This window comes from Musca domestica, unplaced genomic scaffold (assembly GCF_030504385.1).
Source record: "Musca domestica strain aabys unplaced genomic scaffold, Musca_domestica.polishedcontigs.V.1.1 20, whole genome shotgun sequence".
Taxonomy (NCBI): Eukaryota; Metazoa; Arthropoda; class Insecta; order Diptera; family Muscidae; genus Musca; species Musca domestica.
Window position 1 is genome coordinate 12,822,777 of NW_026712250.1, and position 17,376 is coordinate 12,840,152.

The following is a 17,376-nucleotide window of genomic DNA, read 5'->3' on the forward strand; positions in this document are numbered from 1 at the left end:
GCTCTTCCTGGTACCTCCCCCACAACCGGTCAAAATTTGGAATAATTATAACTCTTATAAAATGTGATGTAAGAGTCCGATTGTCTTCAAATTGCATACATCACAATATTTTCATAAGCCCAAGGTATGTTGAGAAGATGGAATATATCGGTCCACTTCTTCTGGTACCTACCCCACAAAGGTTAAAAATTTTGAATATTCATAAAGCTCATGAGATGCGAAATTAACATCCGTTTCTATTCAGACTTGGCACATCTCAAAATTTCCATCAATACAAGATCTGTTATAAAAATGGTAGAAATTTGACCATTCCTTCTGGTACTTCCCCCACAGAGGGTTAACATTTTGAATAACTAAAACGATTATAAAATCCGAAATAAGCATCCGATTCTCTTCATATTGCACACATCACAATATTTTCATTTACCCAAGGTCTGGTGGGAAGATGGAATATATCGGTCCACTCCTTCTGGTACCTACCCCACAAAGAAAGCGAAATAAGCAGTCAAATCCCTCCATCCATCTCCTCAAATTTCCCACATACAAACACAATACAAAAAAGATAAAGATGATATACATCTGCCAACTCCTTCTGGTACCTCACCCACAACGGGTCACAATTTCCAATACTTATATTTGTCATAACTTGCGAAACAAGTCGGCGATTCTTTTCAACTTGCTATATCTAAATGTTTATCTTAACTAGAAATCGCATAAAATTCGATATGATTTCAAATTTTGCCCATACCAATATTTTTATCTGTATTAGATGAAGTATGAAAATTGAATACTTCGGTCCGCTATATCTCTTACCTCACGCATATTTTCACATTTTCCCAAAATTTGCACTCATCTCATATAAAGTGTAGGATGCAGTCGATATAGTCCAAATCTGTCACATTGTAATATTTATATAAGTCTTATGTCAGATACGAATTGTTCAGTATTGGCCAACTGCATCGGAACCTCCCCCATAAAGAGTCAACCGTTTAAAAATCATAAGTCAAGGCTGGGGGTATACATCTGTTGGCAAAACCGACTGATACTATTTTACGTGTTTCATTAGCACTTTTGGGAACCCAAATTGGGTTATTTAACTAAGGCGAATTTTCGGCGCCCTTGTTAAGATATTGACGGTCAAAATAAAATTTGTTAGTCATTTAGAACAAAGGTGAGTTTTTATAACAATTTGTTCGTTTTTTTTATTCTATATTATGAGATATGGAGATGATGTACATAATACAAATTTATTGCCGTAAACTAATAAATACAGATATGTGATGGAAACTGGATTTGTAAATATTTTCTTTTTCGGTGAAACATTGTTTTGAAAATGTATTTGGAGCAGTCTGCCAAAATAGTTTATATTTATCATTCATGCTCAAATATACACAATTTCGATATTACATATTGCTTCGAATCGGTTTCCATCACATAACCCATACAATACTTTTCTCAATGTGAATGCGATGTGATGTGCTGCGAAAGACGTTTATGAAAATTATTCGAAAAATTATTCCAGAAACTAGATCCTATTTTAAATAAATAAAATCGTCTATCTGAATGATTATTTTACATTAACATTGCTTCATCATTTAAGGCCACAAAACCGGAATCTTGGATAATATCATTTTCATCATCACTCTGCTCATTGTTGTTGCCACATTCATCAGGATTATCAACATCCTGTTCACTGAGAATCAGATTGTCATTTACTCGGCTGCCATGGTCGGCCATATAGTTGGGATCTTTTAAAATGTTCTGGGGATGCAGCTTCATATGATACTGAAAAAAATGAAAAAGCAAAAAGAAAATAAATCAAAATATTTCAATATCTCATGAGCATTTACACACCTGCAAATGATGTTTTCTGCGAAAAGGTTTGGAGCAAAATTCACACTTAAATCGTGGCTCGGACACATGTATTGTTGTAACATGCTGCCTCAGCGTTTTGGGGTTGGCAAATTTTTGCGGACACAATTCACAGCTAAATTGGACATTCATATGCTTGAGGATGTGGGTACGTAGATGTTCGGCCATCATATAACTATTGCCACAAATTTCGCATACATGCGGTCGATCACCTACAGAAAATAAACATTAGACAAAATAGGTATTTCTTTTAAAATACAACAGCACCTACCTGTGTGCTGCCTTTGGTGAACTTTTAAATCGGCTTTGGCCAGAAACGATTTGTCACATTGATCACATTTAAAATTACGTATATTATTGTGACGATTCATATGATACTGATAGTGGACTTTTTGATTAAAGGTACGTTGACATATTTCGCATTGATAGGCTGGCGTATCCGTGTGCTTTTTCATGTGGGATGCCAAGCTTCTGGCCGATTTCAATACTGTATCACACAATTTGCAGGCATAAGTCTGGGCATGAATGTAGGTGCTAAAAGAAGTAGCAGAGTGGAATTATTTAGAATGAATGATTTGGTATAAAGTTTAAGGTCCCCTCCCAGATTAATCTTTTTAGCTATCCGGAGAGCCAATTAACTTAAAAATTCTAAATTTTAATTCAAAATTGTTAAAATGTTTTCTCAAATAACAAATGCCTCTCCTCTCCACCTACCTATGATATTTGTAATCCTCGTGTTCGGTAAATATTTCCGAACACTCTGTACAATTGTACACCTTGAGATGTTGATTACTAATCGACAAGGTTCTGCGGCTTGCTATTGATTTTCTTTTCACTTGCGTTTGACATGACTCCACACTTCTTTCACTTGTCACAAAGGATTCAATATCAACATATTGTTCATCGCTACAGGACAATTGTGAATTGATTTCTTCAATGGTAAAATTGTCCAGAGAATCTACTGTTTCTGCATCAAAGTTTTCACTCGCCGTTCCTATGGTATCATTATCCATTGTTCCCTCGTCCTCCTCTTCGTTCAAATCTTCACTTTGTTGTGTATTATCATCAATTACTTTGTATATTTCCATAACATAATCAGATTTATCTAAGGCAACACAGTTTTCTATGTCTTCCTGATCGATGGTAATTTGGTCTTGTTCGGGTTCGGGTACATTTATTTGATTGGTTTCCAAAATATTCTCCATATCATTTGAGTGGTTTTCTTCACTCGCTGTCATGGGCAGGATCAAAACTCCAGCCATAGACATATCTGTTGCCTGTGGCACCATGTAGTGGGGAGTGTTATCCATTTCTGTTGTTCCATGTGTATTATTCACCATTTCCAAATGTTGATTTTCCAGAAAGGCTCTTTCTTGTTTTTCTTCCTCTTGTGGTATAGAAAACTTTTCTTCATCGCCCAATGCCAATAGACCTTCATCGTATAGTGTACTCAAATACTGTAATGTACTGAGGGCCTTTTCCCGCAACTTTCGAAATAGTTTCATTTGTAGGCCACAGCTATTACACAGATATCGAGGATAGTAATTATATGATTCTGGCAACAGCTAAAAATATATATATTTTACTTTTCATTGATATTTCCACAAATTCCTCCCAACCTTACCTCTGTGAAGAGATTCTCATATAGTCTACCACTTTCCGTCAGTGGTGGCGGAATCATGGTTAATTCATTTGCTATTTCATACAAACACTCATAGTCTCCATCCTGATTGGGGCTACGGCACACCCTACAGCTATTTATTAAGTCTGGATTTGAAATTAACATTTCTCCGGGTTTGTTTTCACTTAGAAATGTTGTTCCTGCTTTTCCATAATTTGCATCAGAGCTCTTTGGAACGCTATGGTTCAAATTAACCATTCACAGAATGGAACTGGTTTGGGCAAATTCAAGAAACAAATGATTTAAATTTCTTTGGTTTCAAGTAAAATTATTAATTTTTTAAATATTTATATAACATTTACAAATTAAATATTTATATAATATTTAATAATTAAATATTTATATAATATTTAATAATTAAATATTTATATAATATTTAATAATTAAAAAAAATCAATAAAAAATGATTGCTTTTAAATTTCTCGGAACAACTCTAGTTTAGTAAAAACTCTTAGATTTTTTCGAAATTTTTTCCAGGGGTAGGTATTTTTACCCTTATCCCGGGAAACTATTTTTTTCTTGGGGGACGGACCCAGGACCCCAGATTTTTGACCCGAAAGTCCGGGATCAAGACCCCACCTGGACCCGGATCCACTTACCCGATATAGACAATATGGGTATCGATGGAAAGCTTATGGAAATACCTATCCAACAAGTGGTCACATGAAGGGGTAAGTTGTCATGGTTCAGAAGTTATAGTCAAATTATCGATTTTTTGGACCCGGATTTTTTATGAAACCCCCAAAAAGTCAAAAAAGGGCCCATTATGGGGGGTCAACAAAATTGTTTCCAAATTATAGCTGACACTCTTACCTTTCAAAAATGCTACAATTTGTGCTAATACCTTTTTCGGGTCCAGAGATATGGGTCTTTCCATCCGCATAACCCGATTCTAACCAGTTCATTAAAATGATGTTTTTAATAAAAAAAGTGTTTATTTCGCGTAGCAGTCGTCGGAATAACAAAAGTTTTCTAAATTTGGCTCTTTTTGTAAATAGCCGGCCTTCGGCCGGGTCTTGAGATTTTCACCTATGGGTATGTCCGACACCGGCTAACGCGAACAAAAGGTTTATAATTTCGGCACTTTTTGTAAATAGCCGGCCTTCGGCCGGGGCTTGAGATTTTCTCCTCTAGGTATGTCCTACACCGGCTAACGCGAACCAAAGTTTTCTAAATTGGATACCTTTTGTAAGTAGCCGGCCTTCGGCCGGGGTTTGAGATTTTCTCCTCTGGGTATGTCCTAAACCGGCTAACGTGAACCAAAGTTTTCTAAATTTGACACTTTTTGTAAATAGCCGGCCTTCGGCCGGGGCTTGAGATTTTCTCCTCTGGGTATGTCCCACACCGGCTAACGCGAACCAAAGTTTTCTAAATTTGACACTTTTTGTAAATAGCCGGCCTTCGGCCGGGGCTTGAGATTTTCTCCTCTGGGTATGTCCCACACCGGCTAACGCGAACCAAAGTTTTCTAAATCGGATACTTTTTGTAAGTAGCCGGCCTTCGGCCGGGGCTTGAGATTTTCTCCTCTGGGTATGTCCTACACCGGCTAACGCGGACCAAAGATTTCTTAATTTCATTCTTACGCAAAATATACCATTTTTTATTGAAAACATAGTTTTAATGAACTGGATAGAATCGGGTTATGCGGATGGAAAGACCCATATCTCTGGACTCAGTGAAGGTATTGGCACAAATTGTAGCATTTTGGAAAGGTAAAAGTGTCAGCTATAATTTGGCATCAATTTTGTTGTCCCCCATAATGGACCCTTTTTTGACTTTTTGGGGGTTTTATAAAAAATCCGGGTCCAAAAAATCGATTATTTGACTATAACTTCCGAACCGTAACATCCTACCCCATCATGTGACCACTTGTTGGATAGGTATTTTCATTTGCTTTCCAACGATACCCATATTGTCTATATCGGGTAAGTGGATCCGGGTCTAGTCGGGGTCTTGAACCCGGACTTACGGGTCAAAAATCTGGGGTCCCAGGTCCGTCCCCCAAGAAAAAAATAGTTTCCCGGGATCATGGTTAAAATACCTACCACTGAAAAAAATTTCGAAAAAATTGAAGAGTTTTTACTAAACTAGAGTTAAGCCAATTTCTCAATTAATAACCCAAATGTTATGCAAATTAAAAAAGGGAGATTTGTTTGTAATAAATGCCTGTGTGGCCAGCCATCTTTAAATGAATGCTAACGAAATTATCAGCTGTTTGAATGTACTAAATGAACAGGGTGAACTAAAGAAACTAGTTGCCATAAAGAGACGAAAGGAACTAGTTCTAATAAAGTCCCTATCACAGAACCGTTACATTGAACTTAATCATTTCGGTAGGCTGCAATAGCAAAACAATTCTGGTGATTCCCAGAGAAACCGCCAATCAAACCATACTCTTCACCATGGCATATCGTCGTAAAACCTTGATGGATCGCATCAATGACATAGACATCGAGGATTTACAATATGTCGAAAGGGATTTGTGTTTCTATGAATTGGTAAGCATGTAGAGGGGGGGTCACTCCTAAACCACCATGACTAATCCCATCTCTGTGAATCCTTGTGCTCTAGGTATCTTTGGGATTTCTATTGTATGGTCGTGAGAAAACCACCGCTGAATATATTTTACAAAAACTTATTGTACTGCAACAAAATCCACCGCAAGGCAAAGGCTTGGAGTCGACGAACAGTGATATACTACGCAAATATGCCACGATAAACAGTCACACTTGGCAGCTAAATATAATCGAAGCTTTGGCTATTATTCGTGCCAGGAAGGTACTACGAAAATTGGGATTCGTTTGGCAGGAACTTCGTGATATTTATTTACCCCATCTGCCCGAAATCAGTGTTCACATACATCCCATGCTAAAGGCGCTCTACAAGATTTGTGAACGTCTGTCCACTACCCAGGCCGGGCGTATGGTAATGAAAATCAATGAAATGCATTTACAACGCGAGGCACACAATCTACGTTTCTATGACTATGAATATTTGGAAGTGTTCCTCTTGTTTTGGATAACAAGAGATGTCATTTCAATTGGCAATCAAAATCTCCAGGGTGTAGATATATTGAATTTGAAGGCATATTTCAAGGAAAATGATTTGGACTCAATGAAAGCCATAGTAGATGATACAATTAATCATAATTTTGGACGCCGTGACAATGTGGTGGCAAGTGATTCAAATGGTGATAGACCAGGACCAATACATGGGCACATAGGCGGTGCTCTTACTGCAACACCAGGTGCAGCAGGCATGGCAAATTGTCGTCCAGATGGGGATACAAATCAAGATTCTGGAGCTGTAATGGATTCTCTGGATATGCACTCTGGCGAACAGCAACAACAGCCAGGTGTTCAAGAAGCAAACAACTCGCCATCCACTGAGGAAATACATGAAGAATTCGATCATACCGAACGTTATTTGATACGTACAAAGCATGCTGGTTATGTTTTAATTATAAATCAAAGTGATTTCTATCTGGACACCAATCCGGAATTTAAGGTAAAAATTATTTTCATGATTTTTTGTTTTTTTTTAATTTTCTTTTAATTTTCTTTAATATATTGCAGGAACTCTTGCCCGAAAGACCCTTCAAAAAACAACGTGCTGGCACTGATGTTGACCGGGATAAACTCAAAGAACTTTTCTCTTCGTTCGGCTATACGCCGGTGGTGTGCAATAATCTAACGCACGAAGAAATGCAAAACACAATACGGGACACCGTCCAAAGATCTCTGCTAAGAGACTCACTTATTGTTTGTATATTAACTCATGGCATGGAAGGTGTTGTCTATGGCTGTAACAGTGTGCCAGTTAGCATAAATCAAATAAAAACCATTATGGCCGATGATTCGCTGAGGGGCAAACCTAAATTGTTGATAATACAAGCATGTCAAAAGAACATTGCCCCAGTGGATACGGTGAGATTTTTTCTTTTGGTGGTTTATAGCTATTTTTTTAATAATAATATTCTAATACCCAGAGCATTTCGAATTCGAAACGAAACTTGGAAGTTGATACCTATGCTGATATGCTAACAGCAATGTCCTCCATACCGGGTACTGAGGCCCTACGTCACACCATATCGGGTAGTTGGTTTATCGATTCATTGTATAAACTCACAAACAAGTGGTGTTCACGGTAGGGATTAGCTTTACGCATGGCTTTTTATGATGTATTTTTTATTTGTTTCTCTTTTTTTATTTTTCGCCAGAAAACACATGCTGGATATATTGACAAGTGTTACAGCCGATGTGGCCAAAAGACGTGACAAACAAGACTATATGTTACCCATTATGAGTTCCACTTTGAGAAAAGATTTCTTTTTACCTCCACGCATTTGACGAAAACTATGTAATTGTAAAGATCTTAGGTCCTCTTTCTGTATGGCGATAGAAAAATGAATGCATAAGAAAAACACCATTGCAAATGTGTTTTTCAGGTCCTTACCAAGACGAGTGTGTAGCATATGAAGGATCGAAACGTAAACAAAGTTCAAAAAAAAAAAAAAAAAAAAAAAAAAACTTGAGAAAGAGAGTCAATTGTTTTAAGAAGAAATTGAGCTGAAGCGATAAGCGAGTTTTCCTTTATCATGACGGGAAAAGTTGCAAAAACAGTAGATTCTTGCAGGTTCTGGAACAGAGCATATGTTTTTATTGAATACTTCAATTCAAGCAATCAGTAGACTCTCGGTCAAAGTTGAGCATTTTAAATATTAATTTTTCACATGCGTCTCTATCACATGGTGAATAAAATATACGATCGCAGGCATTTTGGTTAAGACTTTGAAAAACCCAAATCTAACCTATGAAAAACATTGGCATGCATAAACAGGCCCTTAAGCTTATTTATTTAGAGTATATGGTATTATTGATTATAATTTTATTTTTGTTTTTTACAAGTGTTTTTATAAAAGTAAAGAAAAAATATTTGATAAATAAATTTTTTTAAGACATCACAATTTGTAACTATTCAATAAAAAAAAAGTAGAGTAGACACATTTTGAAAATCATAAATCAATCATGAATATATAAAAAACCACGTGTAAACATGAAAAAATATATTTAGTACCAGACAGTTTTCCCGACAGATGTATGGTCCGGTCTCTACCATCTTTATAACAGATCTTGTGTTTTTTGAAGTATACTACAGCCTATGACAGAAAAATGTTGTGCAGGGCCACGACTTCGTATAGCCCCCATATAACAGCACCTCCCGATATTCGGTATTTTGATGATTTTAGCAACATTATTCATCAGAATTGTTTCAAAGTTGGCATTTGAAGTTCGTAATGGAGGCTACAGCCCAAGACAGAAAATTGTCTGTGCAGGTCCACGCCTTCGAATAGCCCCCATATAACAGCACCTCCCGATATTCGGTATTTTGATTATTTTAGCGACATTATTCAACGGTATTGTTTCAAATTTGGTATTTGGAGTTCGTAATGGATGCTACAGCCTATGACTGAAAATTTTCTGTGCTGGTCCATGTTTTTTTGTAGATCCCATATAACGATACCTCCCGATATTCGGTATTTTTTTTTTAAGTTCGTAAAGGATACTGCAGCCCATGACAGAAAATTATATGTGTATGTCCATGTCTTCGTACAGCCCTCATATAATGTTACCTCCCTATATTCGGTATTTTGATGATTTTAGCGACATTATTCACCGGAATTGTTTCAAATTTGGTATTTGAAGTTCGTAAAGGATACTGCAGCCAACGACAGAAAATTGTCTGTGCATGTCCATGTTTTGGTATAGCCCCCATATAATGGTACCTCCCGATATTCGGTATTTTGATGATTTTAGCGACATTATTCACCGAAATTGTTTCAAATTTGGTGTTTGAAGTTCGTAATGGATGCTACAGCCTATGACAGAAAATTTGCTGTGCAAGTCCACGTCTTTGTATAGCCCCAATATATATAGGTACCTCCCTATATTCAGTATTTTGATGATTTTACCTACATTATTCACCGAAGTTTCGCATTTGAATATTGTAATGGCCTTTGACAAAAGTTGCCTATGCTGGTCCACGTTGTCGTATAGACCCTAAAATAAGGGCTACATTCGGTATTTTTAAGATTTTAAAAGAATTTTTAAAGGATTTTATTTATTTATTTTTTTTTTTTTTTTGAAAATTGCCAACTTCGTTCCAAATGGTGGAGGGTGTACAAAGATGGGGCCGGCCGAACTTACAGTTTTTTTTTACTTGTCATTCTATCCAATTGATTTATAATTTACGATTTAAGGTGGGAATACATAAAGTGCTTATTTGGCTGGCTTCTTCGGAAATGAAAAAAGGAGCCTAGGGCGAAAAACGAACTAAGTCAACCTAAAACTTCTTTGTTTCTCTACGAAGAAGCCAGCTGATGACTTATATATTCCCACCTTTAGTCCCAAAAGTCCCCGGCCCCATTAACTGTTCCTAAAATACAAAAAATTCTCCCAAATTCGTTTGTTTTTGTTAAACTTGTCTTTATTTATAATTTCATTTGTTTGGCATTATATATTTTTTTTATTTTTGTTTAAAATTTACATTTAATTTTTGTTGAACTTAATTATACATGTTAGTCATTTATTTAACTCTGGCCTCTAGACATAGTCTCCCGCACATACACATTTGTTTAGGAGATTTTACTTAAATCAACAAAAGTTTTTTTTGGTTTTATTTAATTTTTTGTTTTAATACTATTTATTTTATTCTATACATATGTAGGCTTTAGTTTTTTTTTATTTATTTGAGATTTGAACCAAAAATTTTGTGTACATATCCGTATATAAACAGTTATAAATAAGAAACACGTCATAAAAATTGTTACATTTTAATTGGATTAAATGTGATATTAAGTACTAAATTAAAAAAAATTGTTTTTATATATGTTTTTGCATTTTTTTTTTCACAATATTTTATTGATAAAAATAAATTCCATTCCAATTGATTCTAAGTTTCATCAAACTTTTGCAGCAAAACATATTTGGGTGAATATAAATTTAACGTGTGGCCAGTCAGCTTTACAATATAACATGTGACCTAACAGCAGGTTCACACATAGGAAATCAATATTCATTTCATTTCAGAAGAATATAGGTAGACGCATCGACACAGCTGCTGGAACAATGAATTGTCAAACCAATTTTGGAATTGAAAATGCTGAATGAAAAATTATTTAAATTTATAAAAATTGTTGAAAAACGCGTATTATAATAATCTCTGAATGACGTCGTATAAGAAAACATTTAAAAATCAACTTATATTTGAAAAGACATTTAAAATTTTTTGACATATCAATGTTCCCAAGCGTTGGTGCATCTACCTGTATTCTTCTACCGAGTTTCCATTGCGTATATGAAATACCATGGTAGAAGAATACAGGTAGACGCATCGACACAGCTGATTGTACAACGAACTGTCAAACACACTTTGAAATTGAAAATTTTAAATGAAAAATTATTTAAATATGTAAAAAAATTTAAAAAACGCGAATTTTAGTAGCCTCCGACTGACATAGTATAAGGAAACATATAAAAATCTACTTATATTTGAAAAAACATTTAATTTTTTTACACATTAATGCTCACAAGCGTTGATGCATCTACCTGTATTCTTCTGCCATGACACTAGAATTGTATATAAATCATCTGGATTTCAAATATGTAAACATGGCTTGAGGCTACGTCACATCATGGTAGAAGAATGCAGGTAGACGCATCAACGCTTGGAAACATTGATATGTCAAATTTTTTAAATGTTATTTTCAAATATGAGTAGATTATTATATGTTTTCCTATATGACGTCAATTGTAGGCTATTATAATAGAATTTTTAAAGTTTTGAATAACTTGTCATTTAAAAATTTCAATTCCAAAAATTGTTTGACAGTTCATTGTCCCAGCAGCTGTATCGATACATTCTCCTTTATTCTTTTGTTTTCATATCAAACTTAGTTTTATTACCTACTGGCAGCGAGCAGCAAAAACAAACAAATTTCAGATTTATATAAAGAAATGTTTAAAAAATATCATTTCTTTTATTTACGTTGTATTTTTATACAGTATTTATTTTTTTTTTTTGGTTTTAGAAAAATATTTCTTTTTTCTACAATGTTTATATTTCATATTAATTTTTTACTTTATTATGAATTTGTTTTTCTTTTTTGTTATCGAACATTTAATCCTACCACAGTTTGAGGACTCATTAGAACTTAAAAACAATTTTGTCGTTTTGTTTTTCTCTCTTTCGTTTGTACTGACCTGATCCTTCACATAAAACAATTAATAAAAAATAATAATAAAAAAAGTTTTGCCGTTTATATTGCGATTTTCACAATAATTGGGATTTTCCATGGAGATTTGTTTAATTATGAATTTCCGACACAAAAATTACGCATTTTACACTTTTATGCCATGTTTACGTTAGAACTTTTTGCAGGGTTAACCTACTTCAAGAGGATTTATTTGAAGTATAAGTAATGGATATGACAATTTTAATCCAAATCCAGTGGTTAACCCACATTTATATGTAAACGTACTGTTACTCATGGTAGAGGAATATAGGTAGATGCAACAATGCTTGGGAACATTAATATGTCAAACATTTTAAAGAGTTTATCAAAAATAAGTAGATTTTTATATGTTTTTCTGTGCGACGTAAATCGGAGGTTGTAATGATTTGTAAATTTCCAAAATTTTTACAAATTTCAATAATTTTTCATTCAAGATTTTCAATTCCAAAATCGGTTTGACAGTTCATTGTCCCAGCAGCTGTGTCGATGCGACTAACTGTATTCAAACCAATTTTGGAATTGAAATTCGAAAAATATTATTGAATTTGGAAAAATATTCAAATTCGTAAATTTTTTTAAGAAAATGTATATCACAACAAGCACCAATTGGCGTCGTATAGTAAAACATATGCAAATCTACGTATTATTGCAATTTGTTTTGACATTTCACTGTTCTTAAGCATTGATGGAACTGACTGTATTCTTCTACCATGCTACTTGTCATATGTGCATTTCTAATTATTGATAAAGGGTTCTCATGATCGATTTTCGTGACTTTGTGAAATGTGACTTTCTTGTTTGGTAACAATTGTTTTTATTAATGCTCTCTTCCAGAACTGCCGGAATGTAAAACATTTTACTACGATAACCGATTTTTCCTTTATGATATCGAAAAAAAATTGCAAAACTATTAGATTCCTGCAGGTTCCGAAACAGAGAATAAGTCATTATATATACACAGTGAGATGAAAAAACTGCAACCAACTTCAGACTGCTGTCATTTCTAAGCCACTCGTCCGACAGCTTTTAAAATTATTCCAGTGACAGCTCATTATATTGTTTAGAACCGTACGAAAGCATTTTGATGAGATTCTAGAAAAAAAGTTATTCGTGATGGAATTCAAGCGTGATAGTGTGATTTCTTTATATTTGGCTGGAAAACCACAAGTGGCTATCGTTAGAGCACTCCATCATTTAAATGTGAATAAATCTTTTGTGTCTCGTACCATCGCCGTGATACTGGTAGCGTAGCCTGACGAAGTAAAGGAAGTGGACGAAAGAAAACAGCAACATCAGCAGAAAAGTGTCGAAAAGTAAAGAAGCGACTTGAACGAAACCCGCGTCGCGCCGCTTTGGCCGAAAAATGGCTAGTGAGCTAAACATATCGCAATATTCCATTCGGCAAATATTGAAAAGTGATCTCGGGGTAAAGCCATTAAAATTCCAAAAAGTGTAAGAACTTACACCGCAACGGAAAGAAAATAGACTCAAAAGAGCTAAAGAGTTGCTTCGTTTGGCCGAAGAGGGGTGAACTGCCGAATTTGGTTTTCTTCGATGAGAAAACATTCGTTACCAAGCAAGCGCTTCGCCGGGAATGGGCCAAAATACCGCACAGCAACATTCGGGCAGCGTGTGAAGGTTTAATTGGCCGTTTGAAGGTCATGATTTGTATTAGAGGTGACCAATTCGAACAAATCTAAACTTATTCTAAAATTTGATGCTATTTCCGACATTTTTGCTTTCATTCAATGAAATTAAAAAAAAAAGTAAAAATTATGACGTTTGCCTTTGCTGCAGTTTTTTTATCTCACCGTGTATATAAAAATAAATCAGATTATTCAAATTTATTCGAAACAACCAAAAAAGTATATGTTTAAGATGTATTTTAGTTTGGTTTTCTTCACTTTCCAATGAGCAATTTCTTTTTTTATTAATTTTTAAAACGATGGTTGATTTTTTATTTATTTACATGGTATTGTTTAAACAATTAGCATTTTTCAATTGTGGAAGAATTACATTGTATGTTTTGTTTTTGATACATTTTTTTGTTTTATTACGTTATTTTTTAAATTCACCAGGACTGTTAGGGTGAGAGTACATAAAAGGCTATTTTGCCTGGCTTAAGTCATGGGCTGGCTTCTTTAGTAGTGTGGGGCCAAAATCGAACTAAGTCAACCTAAGATTCCCTTGTTTAAAGACATAGGCCGGTTATTACATCTTGCCGTTAGATAAAAAAGTGATGTTGTCGGACACATAAATCGTTTTTCGTTATTACCAGTTTCATTTAAGTATGAACTGTCCGATAGGGAAAAGCTCAGGCCATCTTCCCTTTTTCTTTTAACGTAAAGTTGACTTAATTCATGTTGTCATATTTTTTATTGATAATGTAACTGTTTAGCTCAAAGGGGCTCCGCCGATGGGAGTAAAACGCCGAATGCGTCGAGCAGTGGACCGTAGGGTATATGCAAAAAGATAAATAAAAACACAAAGGTTTTTCTTAGTATAATATAGATCTATTTATTCTCAGTTTGGTGGTTGGTAACAATTTTACTTGTGGCAACAATATGCCTTTCTATGCACAACGATATGTGCTGCAAACGATATTGCGGGTGTTGTCTGTCCGAATGACCGCGAAATACTCCTTGATGTCTAAAGGAGGCGGCAAAACAAGTGACAAATAATACAAATACAAAGGCGCTAGCACAAGGTTGCAATAAACCGTAGCGCGTACATTTTAACGACTAATTAAGGACCAAACCAGGGGTCAATAAATAGTTATATTTTATGCAATTCTAAATTAAACAGTAAAAATAACAGCAAAATTTATTTAAATAAAAAATGGATAACGCATCTCGTTTATTTTATATTGAAGAACTGAATTATAAATTTATTTCACGAAATTATTTACAAATTTCGTTTTGTTTATTATTTTCAATCTAAAATGAAGATGCCATTGTGAAAAAATGCAGTGACTTTCAGTTACTTTTACAAAAAGCTTGCCATATCTCTGTAAAAAATATGTATATTTTAAAGAAAATATGTAATAATGAGAACCCGATAATGTGAACTTTATCCTTCAATTTTCCTAAAGTAAGGGATAGCAAAGTGGACTATAAAGGAAAGATATAAACCAGTAAAGAAAGTCTTAAAGTCGGGCGGGGCCGACTTTATGATACCCTACACCAGTTTGCTAATTTAGTAGAGCTCCACATAACAATTAAAAGTTTTTATGGGAGAATTCAATCATACACGCTATGATTATAATTATAATTTAAAGTTCAAAGGACTAAACATGCCGAAGCATTTGTATCTTTTAAATTCGGACTTGTATTGAACATTTGGTGCACAATTAATTTGAAATCGGATAAATATATATATGGGAGCTATATCCAAATCTGAACCGATTTCGATAAAATTTAACAAATGTATTTCTGAGCTGTATTTGATATATTTCCCTGAATATCGTTGTTACGGAGTGCATATTACGGCTGTGGGTAACAAATATAACAAATCGGATGAACAGTATATATGGGGGCCATAGCTATATCTGAACCGATCTTTACCAAATTTGACATACTAGCTTCTAGACTCAACTCGGTCGTAAGTGCCAAATTTTATCCCATTTGGGCAAATATTAGACGTTTGGTGCACAATAAAAGGTAAATCGGACGAAGTTATATATGGGAGCTATATCCAAATCTGAACCGATCTCGATAAAATTTAGCAACTGTATTTCTGAGCTGTATTTGATATATTTCCCCAAATATTGTTGTTGCATAGTGCATATTACGGCGGCGGTGGACAAAAATAACAAATCGGATGAACAATATATATGGGAGCTATAGCTATATCTGAACCGATTTCGATCAAATTTGGCATACATATTTTCAGGCCTAATTTGGTTGTATGTGCAAAATTCCATACAATTCGGGCTGATATTACACGTTTGGTGCACAATAAAAAGCAAATCGGACGAAGATATATATGGGAGCTATATCTAAATTTTTACCGATTATCTCCAATTTCAATAGGGTTCGTCCTTGGGCCAAACAAATGATCTGTGCAAAATTTCATCTGGATCGGGCATTAAATGCGACCTGTACTTTGTTTACAAAAATACATGGACAGACGGACAGACGGACGGACGGACGGACGGACAGACGGACGGACGGACATGCATAAATCGACTCAGAATGTGATTCCATGCAGATCATCAAAAGGAACTATGGGTCTATCTCGTTTCCTTTTGCCTGTTACAAACAAATGCACAAAGACATAATACCCTGACCACCTTGTGGTGTAGGGTATAAAAAGGGCCATAGATGAGTAAAGATAGGACAAGACAGAGTCAGGATATGGCAACCCTGTGAAAATACCTCTGTTGTTACGATATCGTCATGGTAGAAAAATACAGTTAGATGCATCAACACTTCGACACATTGTTATGTGAAAAATATTGTAAATGTTTTCTTTCAAATATAAGTAGATTTTTATATGTTTTCTTATACGACGTCATTCGGAGGTTATTATAATTCGCGTTTTTCAACAATTTTTACAAATTTAAATAATTTTTCATTCAATATTTTCAATTGCAAAATTGGTTTGACAGTTCATTGTCCCAGCACAGCTGTGTCGATGCGTCTACCTATATTCTTCTACTTCTTCGTAGATAAATAAATGAGTTCTAGGTTGACTTAGTTCGATTTTGGCCTTAGGCTCCTTTGTTCATTTCCGAAGAAGCCAGTCAGATAAGCGTTTTATGTATTCTCACCTTCTACTTCTTCGTAGATAAATAAATGAGTTTTAGGTTGACTTAGTTCGATTTTGGCCCTAGGCTCCTTTGTTCATTTCCGAAGAAGCCAGCCGATGACGTAAGCCAGTCAGATAAGCGTTTTATGTATTCTCACCTTTAGATTTTTTTTATTTTTTCTTATTTTTTTCAATAAATTCTTATTATTTTTTAACTTACTAAAGCCTAAAAAAATAAATGCAAATATGTTTTTTTGTTCATTATAAATGCAATTACATTTCGAGAGAAAAATAAGAAACATATAAATAAATGCACATTATATTGGAATGGTATCAAGTTTGGTATACTTCATTTCTACATATATATATATTTTTGAAATTAAATTACACAAAATTTATTGTAAAAATTTTGTTTTTTTTTTTGGAAAACATTGTGAACAATAATTAATAAGAAAGTTACATTTTATTACCAAAAATTTTAATTATTTTTACCATTTTTAATATTTGATTTTATTTTTATTTTTAATTCAAATTTAAATATTTTTTTTATTCCAACTTAAAATTAAGTTTATTTTTTGTATTTTTTTTTATTCTTTGGTATATATATATATAATAATATAGTGTAAGTATTTGTTTAACAATGTCACTTTTTATAAATACTTACATATAAACAAAAGTTAATTGTAATCCCTGTTTATATAAATTAGGAATAGAATTTTCCGTGTGTTTTTTTTGTTGATTTCATGTGATAAGTAACAGTTTGTCAAGAAAGATTTCTAAT

The 17,376-nt window shown here is 34.2% G+C and overlaps 2 protein-coding genes across 2 annotated transcripts; one reads left to right on the forward strand and one right to left on the reverse strand.

Moving 5' to 3' along the window:
* Positions 1–1,218: 1,218 nt before the first annotated feature.
* Positions 1,219–3,777, reverse strand: LOC101900458 (zinc finger protein 184). The gene is made up of 5 exons (XM_005174873.4): positions 3,497–3,777; positions 2,587–3,437; positions 2,144–2,406; positions 1,855–2,084; positions 1,219–1,785 (listed from the first exon to the last, which is right to left on the reverse strand). Exons 1-5 carry the CDS (start codon positions 3,749–3,751, stop codon positions 1,573–1,575), a joined length of 1,812 nt encoding a protein of 603 aa, XP_005174930.3. The 5' UTR covers positions 3,752–3,777; the 3' UTR covers positions 1,219–1,572.
* A 2,054-nt stretch (positions 3,778–5,831) lies between these two features.
* On the forward strand, positions 5,832–8,672 carry LOC101900122 (caspase-8). The gene is made up of 5 exons (XM_005174871.4): positions 5,832–6,051; positions 6,125–7,060; positions 7,129–7,479; positions 7,542–7,699; positions 7,773–8,672. Exons 1-5 carry the CDS (start codon positions 5,956–5,958, stop codon positions 7,900–7,902), a joined length of 1,671 nt encoding a protein of 556 aa, XP_005174928.2. The 5' UTR covers positions 5,832–5,955; the 3' UTR covers positions 7,903–8,672.
* Positions 8,673–17,376: the final 8,704 nt, after the last annotated feature.